The 17,030-nt window shown below is 35.0% G+C and overlaps 2 protein-coding genes across 3 annotated transcripts; one reads left to right on the forward strand and one right to left on the reverse strand.

The window, feature by feature from the left end:
* Positions 1-342: 342 nt before the first annotated feature.
* LOC123529734 (uncharacterized) lies at positions 343-3,501 on the forward strand. Its single transcript, XM_045310238.2, has 6 exons — positions 343-519; positions 692-808; positions 1,446-1,536; positions 1,840-2,001; positions 2,729-2,823; positions 3,386-3,501. The coding sequence occupies exons 1-6, from the start codon at positions 370-372 to the stop codon at positions 3,407-3,409; spliced, it is 639 nt and encodes a 212-aa protein (XP_045166173.2). The 5' UTR covers positions 343-369; the 3' UTR covers positions 3,410-3,501.
* A 1,353-nt stretch (positions 3,502-4,854) lies between these two features.
* Positions 4,855-16,984, reverse strand: LOC123529733 (retinaldehyde-binding protein 1-like). Of its 2 annotated transcripts, none has more exons than XM_045310237.2 (8): positions 16,803-16,984; positions 15,392-15,541; positions 13,449-13,608; positions 9,442-9,503; positions 8,643-8,848; positions 6,845-6,955; positions 6,462-6,585; positions 4,855-5,791 (listed from the first exon to the last, which is right to left on the reverse strand). In XM_045310237.2, exons 1-8 carry the CDS (start codon positions 16,816-16,818, stop codon positions 5,646-5,648), a joined length of 975 nt encoding a protein of 324 aa, XP_045166172.2. In that variant the 5' UTR covers positions 16,819-16,984; the 3' UTR covers positions 4,855-5,645. The 2 variants fall into 2 exon arrangements, with proteins under 2 accessions (XP_045166172.2, XP_053377206.1); XM_053521231.1 differs by lacking the exon at positions 16,803-16,984 and adding an exon at positions 16,192-16,521.
* Between the last annotated feature and the right edge of the window lie 46 nt (positions 16,985-17,030).

Consider the following 17,030-nt stretch of genomic DNA (forward strand, 5'->3'; position numbering starts at 1 on the left):
TGGACTGACTGAATTGTGTGTTTGTGTGTGCGTATCCGTTGCGTACACACCAATCAATACACTCGGTTTCATCTTAAGCAGCTGTATTCATATATCTGTACCATTCCTTTGATCGTGTCTGTTCAAGACAGGTAATGCAATGAGTTACATCATCATGAGCCAAGCATCTTTTTAACTACAGCAACATCGAAAGAACCTCAAATAAAACAAAACCTGGAGAGCTTGTACAAAACAACATATGGCTGTTGATAGCTGACGTCCTCAATTTTGAAATAACCTATTTTTGTTGATCTTTCTGTAGATAAAAGTTTGCTATATATAATCTCATAAAATAGGCGTAGATACGGTGTGTGACAAGAATCTAGAACAATGATTCTACATGACACTCTTATTTTCATCACTGTCTTTTACAGCGTGACTACAGCCTCTGAAAAACCGTGCTGTACTAGCAAGAAATTCTTTGGACAAATAAAAGTTACAACTGGCTTGGTTAAAAATGGCATCCCAAGGTCGATGGAGGTACGGCACATTTCTAAATTGTCTTATTTCTAAACATCACGAGAAAACATTTGTTCCTGGTGTGCTTCTAATTTCACATGTTAATTATGTCTTGTTAATTTCGATCATAAAATTCGCATGAGATTAGAAAGATATAAATAAAGAAACGTACAAAAATATTTTTTTTTTACAGAACACGTTCCAGTTTGATTACAATGCAGACATGCACATGGAGAGGGCTATAGGCCATATCTACGATAGCTCTGACAGGTCATCTCAGCATTACAAAATCTTCAATGACTATAGACATGTGAGCAAAGTTTGATACTATTTTGACACAATAGTTGAACTTTTTGTTTCTCCTTTTTTTTGCATTTTATCCCGCTTTACGACCATATCGAGGGTTCAACGCAATAAGGGCGTATCTACATATAATAAGTATATGTTGATACGCCCTTATTGCGTTGAACCCTCGAATTATCTAATGAAAGAAAGCTTTGTCGCCCAAAAAAAACTCAAAAGCTGTATAAATTGTCTATGCCCACGAACAGACACAGTCAAGCTGAGTCTGCTATTATTTTGCTTGGTTGAGTTTTATGCTCCTAAAGGATCTTCTAATAGAGTTTACTGTTGATAAACTGGCATGTTATTAATTTCGCACTGTATGTTCTTTTTTAAATCTGACTAGAATTGCTTTGTTTGTTGCTCAACCCAAGTTTCATTTAATACGTCTTTATGGTTCTTTCCAATAGCACAACCACATTACTGATTTAGGTAACACAAAACATTTCAATTTGCTATTCCAAAAATATTGGCATATTTTGCTTGTGTAGTTTTCAAGCGAAACACTGTGTGCAAATGACTATTAACAAGTTAGGTAGTATGCAACAGCAAAAAACACACTTAAGCGCCATTGAAAAGAAATTTTCATTTCTATATCTAAACAGGGTAAACGATATGGATTCTACGGGAGTGACTCGACTACTTGTGTTGTCACACCTATCGATCCGGACGCACAACCCGTTAACTGTGTACCAGGTAAGAATTACCAAGATTTCAGTGTAAGATATTTATGTATATTTGCCTCTAATAAAAGCTCGTAACGTAGTAACGCAGCCTCAAGATTTACAGATAAATCTCTTCATGAATTAGATGAAATGAGTTTGTCAGCAGAGTATTGGGCCATGCTTTGTGTCATTCTAACATTTTACACATTATTTGCAAATTACTTTTAAAAGCAAATACAGTCATTAAGCTTGTTTTAAGGAAGACCTCACGTATATTTAAAATTTTTGTTAACGACTAGCTGTAACTGGTTCAGCACATAAATCTTTGCTACAGATGAGCTGAAACATGAAGGGACGCTGGCTGTCGGCTCCGGCAACATGACGATACAGGCGAACGCGTGGTCAGGATATGCTTCCAACATGCACTGGAGAATGCAAACTTCCGTCAGGGACTGTACTCCAATATCTCTCACCCGTTATGGGATTGATACAGACGGTACATCATATTTATAATAGTTAAAGAATGTTTGATCAACAGTTATTGTTAAGAAATGTAAAAACAATATTAACGGTTTATGTTCCTTCCTGTTGTAATAAGTAAGACGTGCATATACAAATGAATTAATAATTTGTTACAGGATATACGTACGCCACTGGTACATATGTTTTACCCAGTGCTAGTTCAAGAATATTTGTCCCCGTGCTTCATCAAACCTTAAGGACTTTGAGATTAGTATGGTTGTACATGTTGGATATGATATATATGTGAAAGAAAATTTCTAAATGTGTCCATGTATGCTATTTGTGGTGCTGAGGAGTAGGACCGTATCATCTGACACAACATTTAACGATTATATACTTAACCGTTTTAATTAAACTTTCATTTACATGATGTATCACTCAGCATCTAAAACATCAATAACTAAGTCATATAAATAGTTTATATAACAGTTTCCTGACAGTCATAGCAAGACCGCGGAATCCATATATCGAGTTGTTTTTTTAATTATATCACGTGATACGTTGGTTGAATGTGGTCCGATTCCGTGGATGGAGTCCGCGCTTACAGCGGACTTTCAGCGCGGTATCTATTTTCCATAAATGTGTTTACTTATACACTAGATATTTATAATATACTAGATAGCAGTCATAGTGAATAGTTAAAATGTGTAACCTTGAATGCAAGTTATATCTGACTGTAATACAATCGTGTGTTTTTGAAGGTATATATGCAATAGAGATAACGACGTATTCGAATATCACACAATATCGACTAAGCAGTGCAGATGCTTTAGTTATCCCTGACGAATGTAAACATGTAAGAATTACTAGTTTACTATATACGCATTTAATGATACTTGTTACATAGCAATCAATTTTAGAGAAAATATCATTTCGGTATTTTAAACTGATCAAGAGTAACATTTATACAAAGCAGGAGAAGGACACAACAATTGAAGGAATCGAAAATTAGCTTATTTGCAAGTTACATCGAATAGTTATGTCTACACTAAGCTTTTCAGAAAAAGCAGAGGAAGTATCAAATTGTATTATACAAAATATATTAGAAAAAACATGCATGAACCTCATCACAGTGTTGGATTTGCCTTTAGGGTAAATGATAAATATATATTATACGTCGTTGTTTTACTGTGGGGACTTATTATTTGTATAAGGAAAATGTTTTTGGAGTATAAAATTTACTTTTCAATCTCTGAACTATAATTATAACAGTTTTACTTGTGAAGATAGTTATTAGAACATGTTTTTTGAAACAGAACTGTTCTTCCAATCTTCCGTAGAACTGAAATTCTAAGCTAAATAGAAACTTTGACATGAAATAAAGTATAATTTTCATTGAAATATCTGTTTTGTTTCAGAGTGCAGTGGCAACTGGAAAGTGATGAACCTCTCCTGTGTATATATGCATATTTTTCGTCTGAATATATTAGATAAATATCTGTAAATCCATACTTATTACATCTTTGAAAGTGTTGATAGTATTAGGTTTGAATAAGCATACAAACTGTCCCATATTCAAAATAGTTAAGGTTTTGTTTTTAACGAAATAGATGTCTCTTATAATTAATTGTAAAATTGTTTTCTTATAAGAAAGTGGCATTGACCTTTATGTTCTCATGTGCAAGCCTAGTCTAGTTGTCACTATAAGCTACTGTAACTTCAGTATAAATTAATCATAGCCTACTCTGAATTATGTGGAAAGATTGATTGTCTTCACTCTAATTCATCTTCAAACCAAGTTTCATTGCAATGAATTTTAACTTATATTATTAAACGGACGCCGTTTTCGTCTACTCTTAGTAACAGTAACAATGGCCTTGATCCCTCTGGTAATATTTATAGCATCCTTGTTGGTATTAAAATCAGCATCGTTTCTATTCACTTTATCCTAACTTGCGTTATAGAAAGTGCACAGCTTATCTTTGTTTAGTAACAGTGACCCTAACCTTGATCCCATTAGAATATATGAATTTCCACCCGCAATATTATCTATCTACAGGCCAAGTTTATCTAAATATATCATAATTGACCGACAAGATTACATTTACCAGCATATCCGTCTATTCATCCACGACACGCCATTCGCCAACTTGCTAACCATGTTTTCGAGTTAGCACATGTTGAAACGACGAAGGAAATTCTTAAGACATCATGCTAACACTTGAAAGAAGTGAAACATCTTAAAACATTGACTTCATGCAATACAGTATTAAGATAGGGCGGTGGAAAAAAAACATCAAACAAAGGTGTACTTCTTTTTGTATTGTATACTAAATATGTGTAATATATAAGACAGAGAGCAGAATGAACGTACGTTGTTGTATTTGCACGATGATCATCGCACATGCTTTATATAGTAAAACAGATAGAAAAATACTTCACTACTTTACTAACATTTTGGGGACTAAAACCATAATATTAGAAATATTATCTACCTGGCATAATATTAGAAATATAATTTACCTGGCAAAGGTATGAAAAGGCATACAGTAACTAAGTACGTTAATTTGTTCACACCCGTTCACAGGTCAGTCTTTGATATAGATATGACACCATAAAATCAATGTAGAAAAAAAGGAAGCGTGTGTTGTCTTTAAGTTTGTAGTTCAATTTTGAATAGAAAATAAGTATGAATATGTCTGAAACTGCTAGTCATGATAAGGTCCAAATTAATTGCTACCGAAAATGACCAAATTCACTCTTTAGACCCCATCAAAATGTATTGAAAACATTTCTTTTTAATTTATTTTTACTCCATGTATATTAATGTTACCACCTGGTAAGATATAAAATATATCTACATCATGAACATGTAAGTAAAAAACAATACAATTCAAAATTTGTTTAAAGTCGGACACAGGTACAAAACATTAGTTGTATGTATATTACCCGACTTAAATGCGGAAGATGTCTGACTAAATGACATAAAAACATTCAAACTGTATGTAAATATTAACTTCTAAAACATTAAATGTATAAAAAAGGTTATACCATCAAGGACTTAATGAATTCAAAAAATCATATGGGATGAAAACATGCTTATATATTCTACGTAAAGTTTCACTAATACGCTTTGAAAGTTTCTGTCCTGCGTTTGCTGAAATGTTCGTGAAATGTTATTGAACTATTCCATGACAATGACGTCACAGCGTTCTAACATATGTTGCATGCACTCTCAAGGTTGAAATTCACATTGGACTAGACATATTATCAAAACAGTAAGTTTGTATAAAATGCGTTCATAAGTAAACAGGCCAATCTTCCTAAAATGAAACAAATGTTATGTTAAATGTGACAGTCTTAATTTGAATCATACAGACAGGATCTAAAGTTGTTAAGTTATTTTAAAATGACACCATAGGTCTAGATCTAGCTATGAACGGTAATTCCGGAAAGAATTCTTAAGTAAATTTTTAAAACTGAAATACTGGCAGTACTGACCTACCTTGTTGTTCAGTAAATCCGACACAGGAACAATTGAGAAGACACGCGTTTCTAACGCCATATTTAAGTACTATTAGTTAGATCTATACCTAAATAATCACATGCACAAAATGAACACTGACAAGTTTCAGTACAACATAAGCATAATAAAACAATCAAGCTTTGATTCTACTCTCAGTCGACGTTAAGTTTTCTAAAAGAAGCCTCTGGTGGCTTATCTGCCGTTTTCCTTTTCTCCAAATCTACTCCGTACTTCCCACTAGAACTGTCTATGATGAAGTTTCTGAACTCTGGTTTCATCATATCCTCAATCATTTCCTCTGCAATTAACGATGGTGTTTTATTATATGCTTTATCATATAAATCGTTGGTCAAACCTTTGTTTGACTGACCTGTCTATAGTTCGACATTAAACTTTTAAAACGCGAAGAAAACAAAGAAAATTTCTTTCTTTTGATAGGACATTATTTGCATGGCTCCCCGGTCAGTAGTGAAAACTGTTACCAACGGTCCTTCAGACCTCGTGCAATAGTTTAAACTAATGACTGGTACGCTATTCATTAAGCATTTTGTATGTCAATGTTACGGTTCTTACTGATACAAGTTTGAACATTGAAACTTTCTAGTTAGTGCAGGACTCCAAATAAGAATAATTCATTCATTACATGTATTCTAAAATTAGACTGACTTTTTAATATTTGAATGCCACAATAATGACAGTAAAATTTTCTTTACAATGGAGGCATAATCAATGTCATTGAAATTGTACAAATTTAGGTAATATTTTAATTCATAAAAATAATCAATAATCCTCTGCAAGATAGTAATGTAACAAGGCGTGGGACTGTCAACCCAAAGCGGATAAACAACATTCGTTAAATACAGATTAGTTTCATTTACCATCTTTGAATAATTATGTTAATACCTCGGAATAAGCTTTGGTAATTCATGCTAAAAAACAAGACAATGTAGCATCCGTATGTTACCAACCTGTGATTTGCTTCACAGACCCGGCAGACGGTCCATCGTAGTCATCTGGTAAATATTCGTCTGGTAAAGCCGCCATCCCGACCTCTTCATATATCTTTACTAGGCTTTTACCATGCAAATGCATCTAGAACATATATTATTATAGTATTGTAGAAGTTGCTCTTATGTCATACCATGTACATAGCATAGATATATATATAATGCATAATTTCTAAATAACCTACTATTTATAAAAGTTAGAAATTTCAAATTAGATGATAGGTTACTTTCAAACCTTTACAACCAAAGAAATATACTATTTGTAAGATTTTGCGACTTTAAACGTTTTAAATAAATAAGACACACGTTTAAATCACACCAAAAATGCGTTAAGATATGAATACCCTATCTTTAAATTTCTGACGCATGAACGGTGCAATAACAGCATACATGGCGTCGAAAAACACAGGTTGGTTGTACAGATAAAACCCTTTAAACCTCATGGGGAGAGATTTCTGAAAATAAAATATAGTTAAAACTTTTGTTATAGTATTTCAACTGAAATGTTTTAAACATAATTTCTGGCGAAATTAATCTTTTATGTGAACAAAATGCGATTGTGTTTAGTGTACTTGATTGAGTGTTCAATTCCTGGCACCAGTTAAACACTGTTCCCACAAGCAGTGTATATGCTTTATAGCGGCCAAGAAAATTATTCCGGAGCTGACTGCCATTATAATCTTCCTTTGCTATAATTCAATTAAAATATGTGTTCATTTTATCGGGTAAGGTTAGTGAAGTGATCAAAATAATCATAGGCATACGTTGTTCCTCCAACTCTTAAATAATTGAGTAAAGGAGATGCTGACAGGCAGCCAAAATATGAAAGATTTAAGGTTTCTTTACCAAATGGCAACAACACACCTGACATATAACCTTGCAGTATTCGTAGCATTTCTAACCGGCACTAACCATGCTCAGAGAAGGAATGCTTGTCTACAATGACAAAAACTGCATTAGCCAGTTTTGCTCAAAATATATTTATAACAAGAGCACCGCCTTGCGGGTGCTGACGCTCATCTGATTTTTTTTTGTATAATAGAAATATTGTTCTACCCATTATTTTCTTAGTCTAAAATGGGCCATCATTCTTGCAAAAAGCAGGATAGAGTTATGTTTCTTGACGTACAGTGTCCGCTTATGATGGTGAAAAACTCTTACAAGTTTTAAAGCAATAGCTTTGATAGTTTATGAGAAAAGCTGACATAAACATAATACTCAACCAAGACAACTGATTTTCTAAGTCCAAAAGGGGCAATAATTATTGCAAAAAGCAGGATGGAGTTATGTTTCTTGATGTACAGGGTCAGCTTATGATGGTGAACAAGTGTTGCAAGTTTCAAAGCTAAAGCTTTGATAGTTTAAGAGAAAAAGTTGACCTAAACTTAAACTTAACCAAGAAATCTGATATTTTTAAGTCCAAAAGGGGCCATAAATCTTGCAAAAAGCAGGACGGAGTTATGTTTCTTGCTGTACAGGGTCAGCTTATGATGGTGAACAACTGTTGCAGGTTTTAAAGCAATAGCTTTGATAGTTTAGGAGAAAAGCTGACCTAAACATAAAACTTAACCAAGAAAACTGATTTTCTAAGTCCAAAAGGGGCAATCATTCTTGCAAAAAGCAGGATGGAGTTATGTTTCTGGGTCAGCTTATGATGGTGAACAAGTGTTGCAAGTTTCAAAGCAATAGCTTTGACAGTTTAGGAGAAATTTGACCTAAACATAAAACTTAACCAAGAAATCTGATATTTTCTAAGTCCAAAAGGGGCCATAAATCTTGCAAAAAGCAGGATGGAGTAATGTTTCTTGCTGTACAGGGTCAGCTTATGGTGGTGAACAAGTGTTGCAAGTTTCAAAGCAATAGCTTTGATAGTTTAGGAGAAAAGCTGACCTAAACATAAAACTTAACCAGGCAACGCCGACGCCGACGCTGACGCCGACGCTGACGCCGACGCCGACGCTGACGCCGACGCCGACACCGACACCGACGACGCCGCCGACGCAGACGCCGATCATGTGATGGCAATAACTCATTATTTTTTTTCTCAAAATATCAGATGAGCTAAAAACGTTTCCGTGCCAGAATTGTTTTAGATGAAGTCAAAGACGACTCATTGTATTAAGCAAACGTTTGTCAACAAACCTGAAAATATCCCATGAGCTTCTTTTTGTTCTCTGGATTCCAGACCTTTAAGAAATCCATGGATATGCCGGTGTAGTCTGATATAGCTACCAATCCATGTACCTGTACATTCTCGTCACATGACAGATAATCATACATCATTATACTTGCTCTATATAAAGTGTCTATTCCTTCTTTTGATAGTAACATCTTAATGTCAAGGCCACCTATAATAATTTCAATACAGAATGTCATGGAATACATAAATGATTTGCCTATTCTAAAATGTCATTCTCCCAAAATTTCTGTCTTTCTATAAGCGCTTTGACATGAGACTGTGATATCGAATCCATACTCAGTTTCCATCCCGTCATTAGACCAGTTACGGCTGGGCATATACATTTTACTTTATTATGATGAGAAAATCACAAAAAAGCATTGTCTGTACTGTATTAACAAGGGCTAAACGATCATAATAGAACAAAACGTAATTATTAGGATAATGACCATATAAAAACCTGCGTAACTATCTACTATCTCCAGACTTTTTTCCAATGTTACTGTATGAAATCTGTATGCATTTGGTTCATACTCTAGTTTAGTTATAAGGATTGAGTTAGTGCGTCTTTAACCCAAGCATATATAACAAAGTTAAAAATTATATCCAAACTGACCCCTATTTATAATTATTTAGTTGTGCAGTTGTGACTGAATACGGTCATACAGAACTGTACGCCCAAAATTCATGTATATATTAAAAATGAAAAATGCCCTTTTATAGAATGCCTTTGTTCACAGTAAATACAGGGGTAATACTCACTAAGTCTACCGATGATAACTCTGCGCCCATGTTTGTCATATACTCTCGGACAGAGCATCAAACTGTAACAAAGAAACATGGCTCAGTAGCACACTTCTTTACCAGTTATGGCTATCGGCAATTTCCGTGCAATTACGTATGCGATTTCGGCATACTCCGGTCAGTTGCTCGTACCAACTACATTGACAGCCAGATAATGCCGAACTCATACACGTTGAAAACGTAACCGCCGGTTAACCTTATCTAAAATTAATCATGATTTATTGACTATTAAGTTTAACTTTTGAAAAGTTTGTGTTTTATGAGAATGAACATTTATGATTAAAAAATATGCATGTTAAGAAATGACCATAATAACGTAAAGTAAAATGTCTGTCTGAATTCGATAAATGTGAAAATTTTGAATTTGTCATCATATTGGAAACATTCAATTATGTTTTATAATTTCAAGTTTTATCAGTTATCACATTTTATTGTAGACCGGAAAAGACATTAAACCTTAGCCTGCTAAATTTCTAAAATGGACTGGGCCATCATTCAATATGGGCAATACTATTTATTATTCGAAGGGGTTTTCACTACAAATTTACTGACTGAATAGCGAACAGTGCAGACCATGATCAGACTGCACGGATGTGCAGGCTGATCTTGGTCCGCACTGGTCGCATAGGCAGAATCAGTTGCCGCCAGCAGGCTAAAGGTTAAGGAAGAAATTTATCGACTAACTAAACATAATTTTTATCGCAGCTATATATGTCTGTTGAAGTGGTTTGAAACAACCATAATCAAATTTTATCAATACGATAACAACTCGTATATTAAATTAGTCACGACGACTGGTTAGAAAGTAGTTGTATAAATGTTTTAGAACAGTATCTATTTAAATGTAATCGCGGATGCCATTCTTAATATGAAGGTGATTTAATAAATTCTGTGATTGGTCTTAGTTTGCCTAAATTATCAATCAGATCATGGCAATTTTCATGTCAACTGAAATTGTTTTCCATGCACAGAAAAAAACAACACTTCCATGTCTTAAATGCTGCAAAGTAGACTGGTAAGACACTGAAAAATAGCAGAACCATTGGCATTTATAGTGACTTAGCGTTTTTCAAGCACTTTCCTTTGGCAAGAGAAATATGAGAGTCACAGGGACTTAAGGCAGGAGAAATAGGTGGATGTTCAACGAAAAAAGCATTTTCTTGTTCAAAGAAAGACTATTCAATCTGCTTTTTGTGGGCGGACGCATTGTCATCAATAAGCTGTATGCCTTTCGTACCTATACTTGGGCGTTTATTTCTATAGGATACTTTGATACGCTCTAAGTTCTTTATTTTTGTAAACCTTGTCTGTGATGGTTTTACCCTCTTTGCAAAAAGTTTATGCATACATCGAGTATGGCTTCGTGTGGGGATTGCAAACGGATGGAAGAGAGTAGCCGCTGGTATCTCTACGAGGCCATGAATGATGCGATACATCATGACAGTCTTGGTGCCAGTTCTACTCTAAGAGGCCTGTACTGGTTCTTCCCAGGAAAGACACCATCATAAGCGGACGGATATCAGTGCTATACACCTGGCACGTTAAAGAACCAGACTGTCTATTCGCAAAGAGCTAGGCTAAGTTAGCCGGACAGGCCTGCATCTAAAATGATTTCTCTCTATCTGTTATAGCATTATCTCACTCGGTCCCTTTGTGGCTGCGTTTGCTGTATGTAAAGCGCATTTGAACGTGTTTATCATGAAAAGGGCGCTATAGAAATCTGGTATAATAATAAATATTATTAATAATAATGATAACAATAATAATACTCCGTTGTAGAGGTTCCCAGTCCAAGTCAGCCATCATTCTACTGGCAGTCTTGTAATCCTCCATGACAAGCTGTACTGCCCTACACTGTATCGCTTTCAGCTTTTGTATGAGGGTCCCATGTGGTTGATCTGTATGCAAGGACCGGTCTTACAAGGCTTGTGTAGCACTGGGCTTTCGTTGGGTTTGGACATCTGGCAAAGTTACGCTGGAAGAAGCCTGGACTATTATTGGCTTTTTGCAGGTTGTGTCAATGTAATGGGTCCAACTCAGGTTGTCTGCAATGTTGACACCATGGTATCTTCCATGTTTTACAAAAACTAGGCGGTGCTCATGGATGGTGTATGATGGTAGGATTGGATTCTGCTTACGAGTTATTCTAATTACTTCGCATGTTGATAGATTAGATAACATTTGTCCAATTCATTCTGTATTATGGCGGAATCATCGTGTTCCGTATTTTCCGGTATATTAGGCTGTCGTCTGCAAACAGGCCTGTTGCAGAGGAAATCTTCTCTGGGAAGTCGTTGATGTAGAGAAGGAATAACAGAGGTTTTAAACAGAGACTTGGGGAACAAATGAGGTCACTGGAGAGGAATAAGAAGAATGATTTCTGGCTTCGGTTGAACAAAAAATTCTCGATCCATTTTAAGGTGCTGCCATGAATGCCGTAGTGTGGAGCTTCAGTAAGTAGCGTCTATTTGTTCACCTTCATCAAGTCCACCCGAGAGATTCTAAAGTGTGATATATATATATATATATCAACTGCGAGTTGCATGAGCGCTTCTTGCGGGGGCCGTGTTGCTTATCGGATAGAATGTTGAAAGAGTCTACGTGCCTCATAATCTGGCTCTGAACAATATGCTCAGGTGTCTTGGAACATACTTAGATAAAAGATATTGGCCTGTAGTTTGCATGAGAGCTTCTGTCACTTGTTTTGAGCAAGAGGTGATAAGCGCTTGCTTCCAGTCATCTGGGAAAAACAAGCGTGAGAGCTGGGGAGATCTCTTCGGCAAACAACCGGACTGTTTCCCAGCCATTGTTATTCATGCGTCGTTAGGGCTCAAAATAATAAACCCCAGTTTAATTCCCAGTGTGCAAGTCAGCAATGTTCTTGGGATTACAGTTTTATATATATTTTAGCAGTAGTTTTTCTGACGTAGTCTAAACACTTGAACTCTTGGTCTGGTGTCAACAAATGGGATACCCATCTAGCACGAACTTTTTGAACTATATGGGAAATCGGCCATCTTCTACTATACCCTTAACGGCACTCAATGCTTTTCTTTGTTTCTGCCTGGAAGGTTACTGTCTTGAATACATTTTAGACCCCTGATTTTTTAACCCATCAAAATACTGTTAATGTCGCTACCATAATATGACACAATTCAGAAAATATCTCTTAGATATACCGGCAAAGAAACACGGGCTCTAATGTAAGCCCTGATTTCTATTTTGTCTTCTCGTAGCCGCCTCAGCAGCCTAGTGGTAAAGCGCCCGCTTCCAGTTCGGGAGTTGGTAGGTTCGCTCCCTTGCCGCGTCATACCAAATACGTGAAAATGGTACTAGTAGCTTCTCACTTGACGCCCAGTATTAAGGGACAGAAATGAGACTGGTCAGACCGATGCTAGTATAATGTGACTGGGTAGGGTATCATGCCACGTGTCTGCGTAACGGCGTAATATTCGAGTGAGGCAGAACTATAAAGCTCGGCTACAAGTAGACACCGTCGTTCATATGACTGAAACATTGTTGAAAAGAAGCTAAAATTGTCTTCACGTTTCGCTATAGCGTTGAATATGAGTGTATATAATTCAGCACTGGATAATTTTGTCAATTGATATCGATATTTTACAGGTTTGTTGAATAAACATCTGTTACTTCCGTGTTGTTATTCACAATGATTTCTATGGAAGACTATTAGTGATATAATTTAATGATTTTCCCTTGTACAAACCATACTCTAGAAACGGGAACTTCAATCCATTTTAAAAGGCTTCGATTCTCACAATATGTTACCGAAGCAGGACTAGAACCGATCAGAAGCGAATTAATATTAAAATATGACACAGGTACCAGTTGCATAGTAACACAATAACCAGAAATCAACATAACTGCTTATTACTGGTCTTTTGTAATATTAATTTTGTTAAAATATGTTCCTGTGTAAAAGAAAACTTGTTTAAAAGAAAACTTACCCGCTTTTTATAACTTCCTGTATTTTTTTGTCTGCAGGATCAATGTGTTTGAACCACTCGGGAAATTTTGATTTGTTTGTCCAATAGTTTTCCAGCGTCTCTCTTGCCCCTAATTGACTATACTTTCTTACTCTGATAAACCGTAAAAGGAAATCAAAATCTGTTGAAGAGATAAAAAATAAGATAAAACTACATAGACACGAAAGGAGATGTGCACGCACCTGCATCAAAAACGGAAATGTTTAGCTCGAGCTTCATGTTTTTCGCTACGTACTTTGTAACAAACAGTTGATGTTTCGGATGCATTGGACGGAAAATTACGGCATTAAACTATGTTTGATTATTAAAACATGTCTGGTCATATTTTGATGGGTTGAACAAGGCTTTATTTCAAACTGTAGTTTAGTTTTATCATCAATGTATTTACAAAGTAGAACAAAGTGACTTGGCTGGCAAAGCACATAAAGTAGGGAAAAAATACGAATTAGAATTAACACTTTTATTGCTTAACTATAGCGTTTTTAAATGCTGGTGCCAGTTTGCACAATGATATGGAACAAAAATTCCTAGTCTGTGTTCAGACTCCGTGTTTTATTCACAGGAGATAATTCCTGAGGTTATTCAAATTTTGTATAATTGTGAACCTTTTCTTCTCAAAACTCTAGATAATCAGACCCAAGAAAGATCGGCCAGAATATATAAGAAAAATTTAAAAATTATTTTAAAAAGATTATCTAGTCGGTAGCCAGACTGAAAATTTCGAAATGTAAGGGCCAATCAAGTGAGAAGTGTTATCAAAACAAACGCACTGTTTGGACTCGTATTCTTCTTCTTTTTTTTAACTCAGAGGGTAAATACGCATAGCCGTTCTAAACAGGCTGTGCGTTGTTCCGACAAAAAAAAGAGAAAAAAATATGCTCAGAGTCTTTGCATAATGCTCCGCAAAGACATTAAATTTCACTTAAATGACTAAATAACAAGATAAAGAAAGATAAATGGTTGGATAGTTTCCCATATTACATAATGAAGATGAAATCTGAGATTTACATTTAGAAATACCTCCTAATAATTGTTATTTTAAATTCCAAGTTCAATATTGTTCAAAAAGGAAATGGAAGATGATGGAATGAATGCATATGAGTGCTGCTAATGTGACACAAGCATCGTTATTTCTAAGACTGCATCCTACATTGTGTGTGATAATGTTAATATACAACTTTATTTGTTAATCCGTTCATATTGCACCGTGTCCTGAAGTAAAAAGATTGTGTTTGATTAAAGTGATATCAATATTTTTTCAAAACCATCTTATAATGGAGATTTATAATACTTTAACCTTTAGCATGCTAGATAAATTGTCGTCTGCTGGAAATGTCGTCTGCTAAAATTGTAAAGTTCATTCAATTTGCTCCAAAATTGGAAGAAATATTGTCAGAGTAGCAAACAGCTTGGAAGCTGATCAGACACCGATTTAATCGGCGTCTGATCTGGTTCCAAGCTGTTTGCAAAGGCCGTTAAATTCTCCTGCAGCAGGCTAAGGGTTAATAATCTATTCAACCATCCAAAACGACAGTGGCGTATCCAAATTATATCTCATAAACAGATAAATTCTTTGAGTCATTCAAATACAGTTTTAATTTTATAAAGGAATCAAATTTAAAGAATACGATAACACAATCATTTGGATTAAACTGGACAAACCTTTGTTCTCCGAGTTACAGCCACAGTGTTACTTGGCGAAGCTATAAGTTAATCAGTGTTAATGGAAGACATTTTGGAACTTTTTGACATAAAATTTCTTAGATTTTGTGCAATATTATAATTTGCATAGATTAAAAAAGTAAGGGACGTAGCATCGATCTTTATTTCTATGTAATTTGCTACATATACCATAGTACGATATCATATTTCAATGGAAGTCTGGAAATGACTCCCTAAATTACCTGTTGGGGTTTTTAGCCAGTCCTGCTCTATCGCCCATTTTCGAAGTGTTTGTACAGCGATTTCTCTGTCTTTCTCATTCAGTTCATTCAATTCTTCTTTCGCTTTTTTCTTCCCATCTTCATTCAACTTACTGACAAATTTGGCGTCTCCTGAAGTAACAAGTGCTCTTATATACCCATCAAGATAACAAAATAAAATAAATATCAGGGAGAAACTGATTGAGGTTAAGATGTGAGAGGAAATATGCTGCAAATATGCTGCAAAGGCTTTATATAAGAACAACAGTTTAAATTATGGCGAACAAGTGATAGATTTCATTACAGCTAAAATGTATCATGAAATAAGATAACGTTTACACGAAAAACAAGCAACTAATATTTACAAGTAAAAAAAAATATCATGAAAAGTTTCTACTTCCATGAAATGTTAGCTGGTATCAAAAACATTTAATTGGTATGTTATGGCAGTTTAAAACACTTACTAGCACATCTTTATGTTTAGATTTTCATCTTGCTGTCATAAAAAAAATATATCTGTTTTTAATGATGTTTTATGAAACATCATTTTCATGAAAATTTCCATTAATTTTTTCCGAACGTTTTCATGAAAATCGATAATTAAGTGGTGGCAATTTTATGCCACCATAATAAAGAAATACGGCTATCTTAACATGTAAACATAGGTTCATTTTTGAGCACATCGAGCTAGAGATAACCTTTAAAGTACTTTTAAAAATGTAGTAATATTTGACGGACAATGTATAAGATAGCGTAGACACAATTCCGGTCTTACAATATACCACAGATGCATTGAGCTGAACAAATATTTGGTAATATATGTGTGTATTTCTGGGGTTGCTTAAATCTAGGCATCTTTGTATGGAATTCTTTGAGGTTAGAATGCCATCCATCTGACTTGCTTCCGAGTATCCAGGTGCTCACTTGACCAAGGTCATCACCAGGAAGTAGCCAGACCTATTCTGTGTCGTAGTGACAAAAGTTTGAGTAAACATAAATTGCCTAATACGTAATAAAAGTATAATATATAACAATCGAACGTAAATCGAACTTTCTTGACGTTTATAGTCACAACAGTCTACAAAGGATCTCGGGTCGGGAACGCAGATCTTTCGGCCTTGTTCGACCCTTTATGTATTGCCTTATGAAGTTGATCCAAAGATTCCATAATCTAAAGTTTTTAAAAATTACTCACAGACTTAAGTAGAATAAAAAAAGAACAACTGTTTTCAGTCAATCTAAGTGTGAGTTATGTTTACAAGTTTACATTAAATATTCGTATCCGTCAATATATAACGAAAGACCCAGAGCTCCCATGCTGTCTATGTGTATAGTATATTTTTTCAAGATATAACAGTATCAGTGCACTCAGGCTATTTCAATTATTACATACCTGGCTCCACAGCCATTCAAACGTCTGATAAAAATCGATAAGTCCGATATTAATATAAAGAAAATAGAAATGTAAACAACTTCATTCAAATACAGTATAAATGCAACATATGTAATAGATAAACACTCCAAGGCTGATCAAATCAATTGCGTTGGTTGTGTGTCAAGGTAGATTACACAGTGTTATCTAAGATTGTTTGTTGTTGTTTCATAAAATTTATAAATTATG

Source organism: Mercenaria mercenaria, chromosome 13 (assembly GCF_021730395.1).
Source record: "Mercenaria mercenaria strain notata chromosome 13, MADL_Memer_1, whole genome shotgun sequence".
NCBI classification, from domain to species: Eukaryota; Metazoa; Mollusca; class Bivalvia; order Venerida; family Veneridae; genus Mercenaria; species Mercenaria mercenaria.

Coding starts and splice junctions, on each gene's coding strand:
- LOC123529733 (XM_053521231.1), bottom strand. CDS start 16,264: ATGCCTAGATTTAAGCAACCCCAGAAATACACACATATATTACCAAAT. Junction 15,542..16,191: donor TTCAGCTCAATGCATCTGTG/GTATATTGTAAG, acceptor TTGTTACTTCAG/GAGACGCCAAATTTGTCAGT. Junction 9,504..13,448: donor CAGGAAGTTATAAAAAGCGG/GTAAGTTTTCTT, acceptor TCTTTGTTACAG/TTTGATGCTCTGTCCGAGAG.
- LOC123529734 (XM_045310238.2), top strand. CDS start 370: ATGATTCTACATGACACTCTTATTTTCATCACTGTCTTTTACAGCGTG. Junction 809..1,445: donor TCTTCAATGACTATAGACAT/GTGAGCAAAGTT, acceptor ATATCTAAACAG/GGTAAACGATATGGATTCTA. Junction 2,824..3,385: donor TCCCTGACGAATGTAAACAT/GTAAGAATTACT, acceptor GTTTTGTTTCAG/AGTGCAGTGGCAACTGGAAA.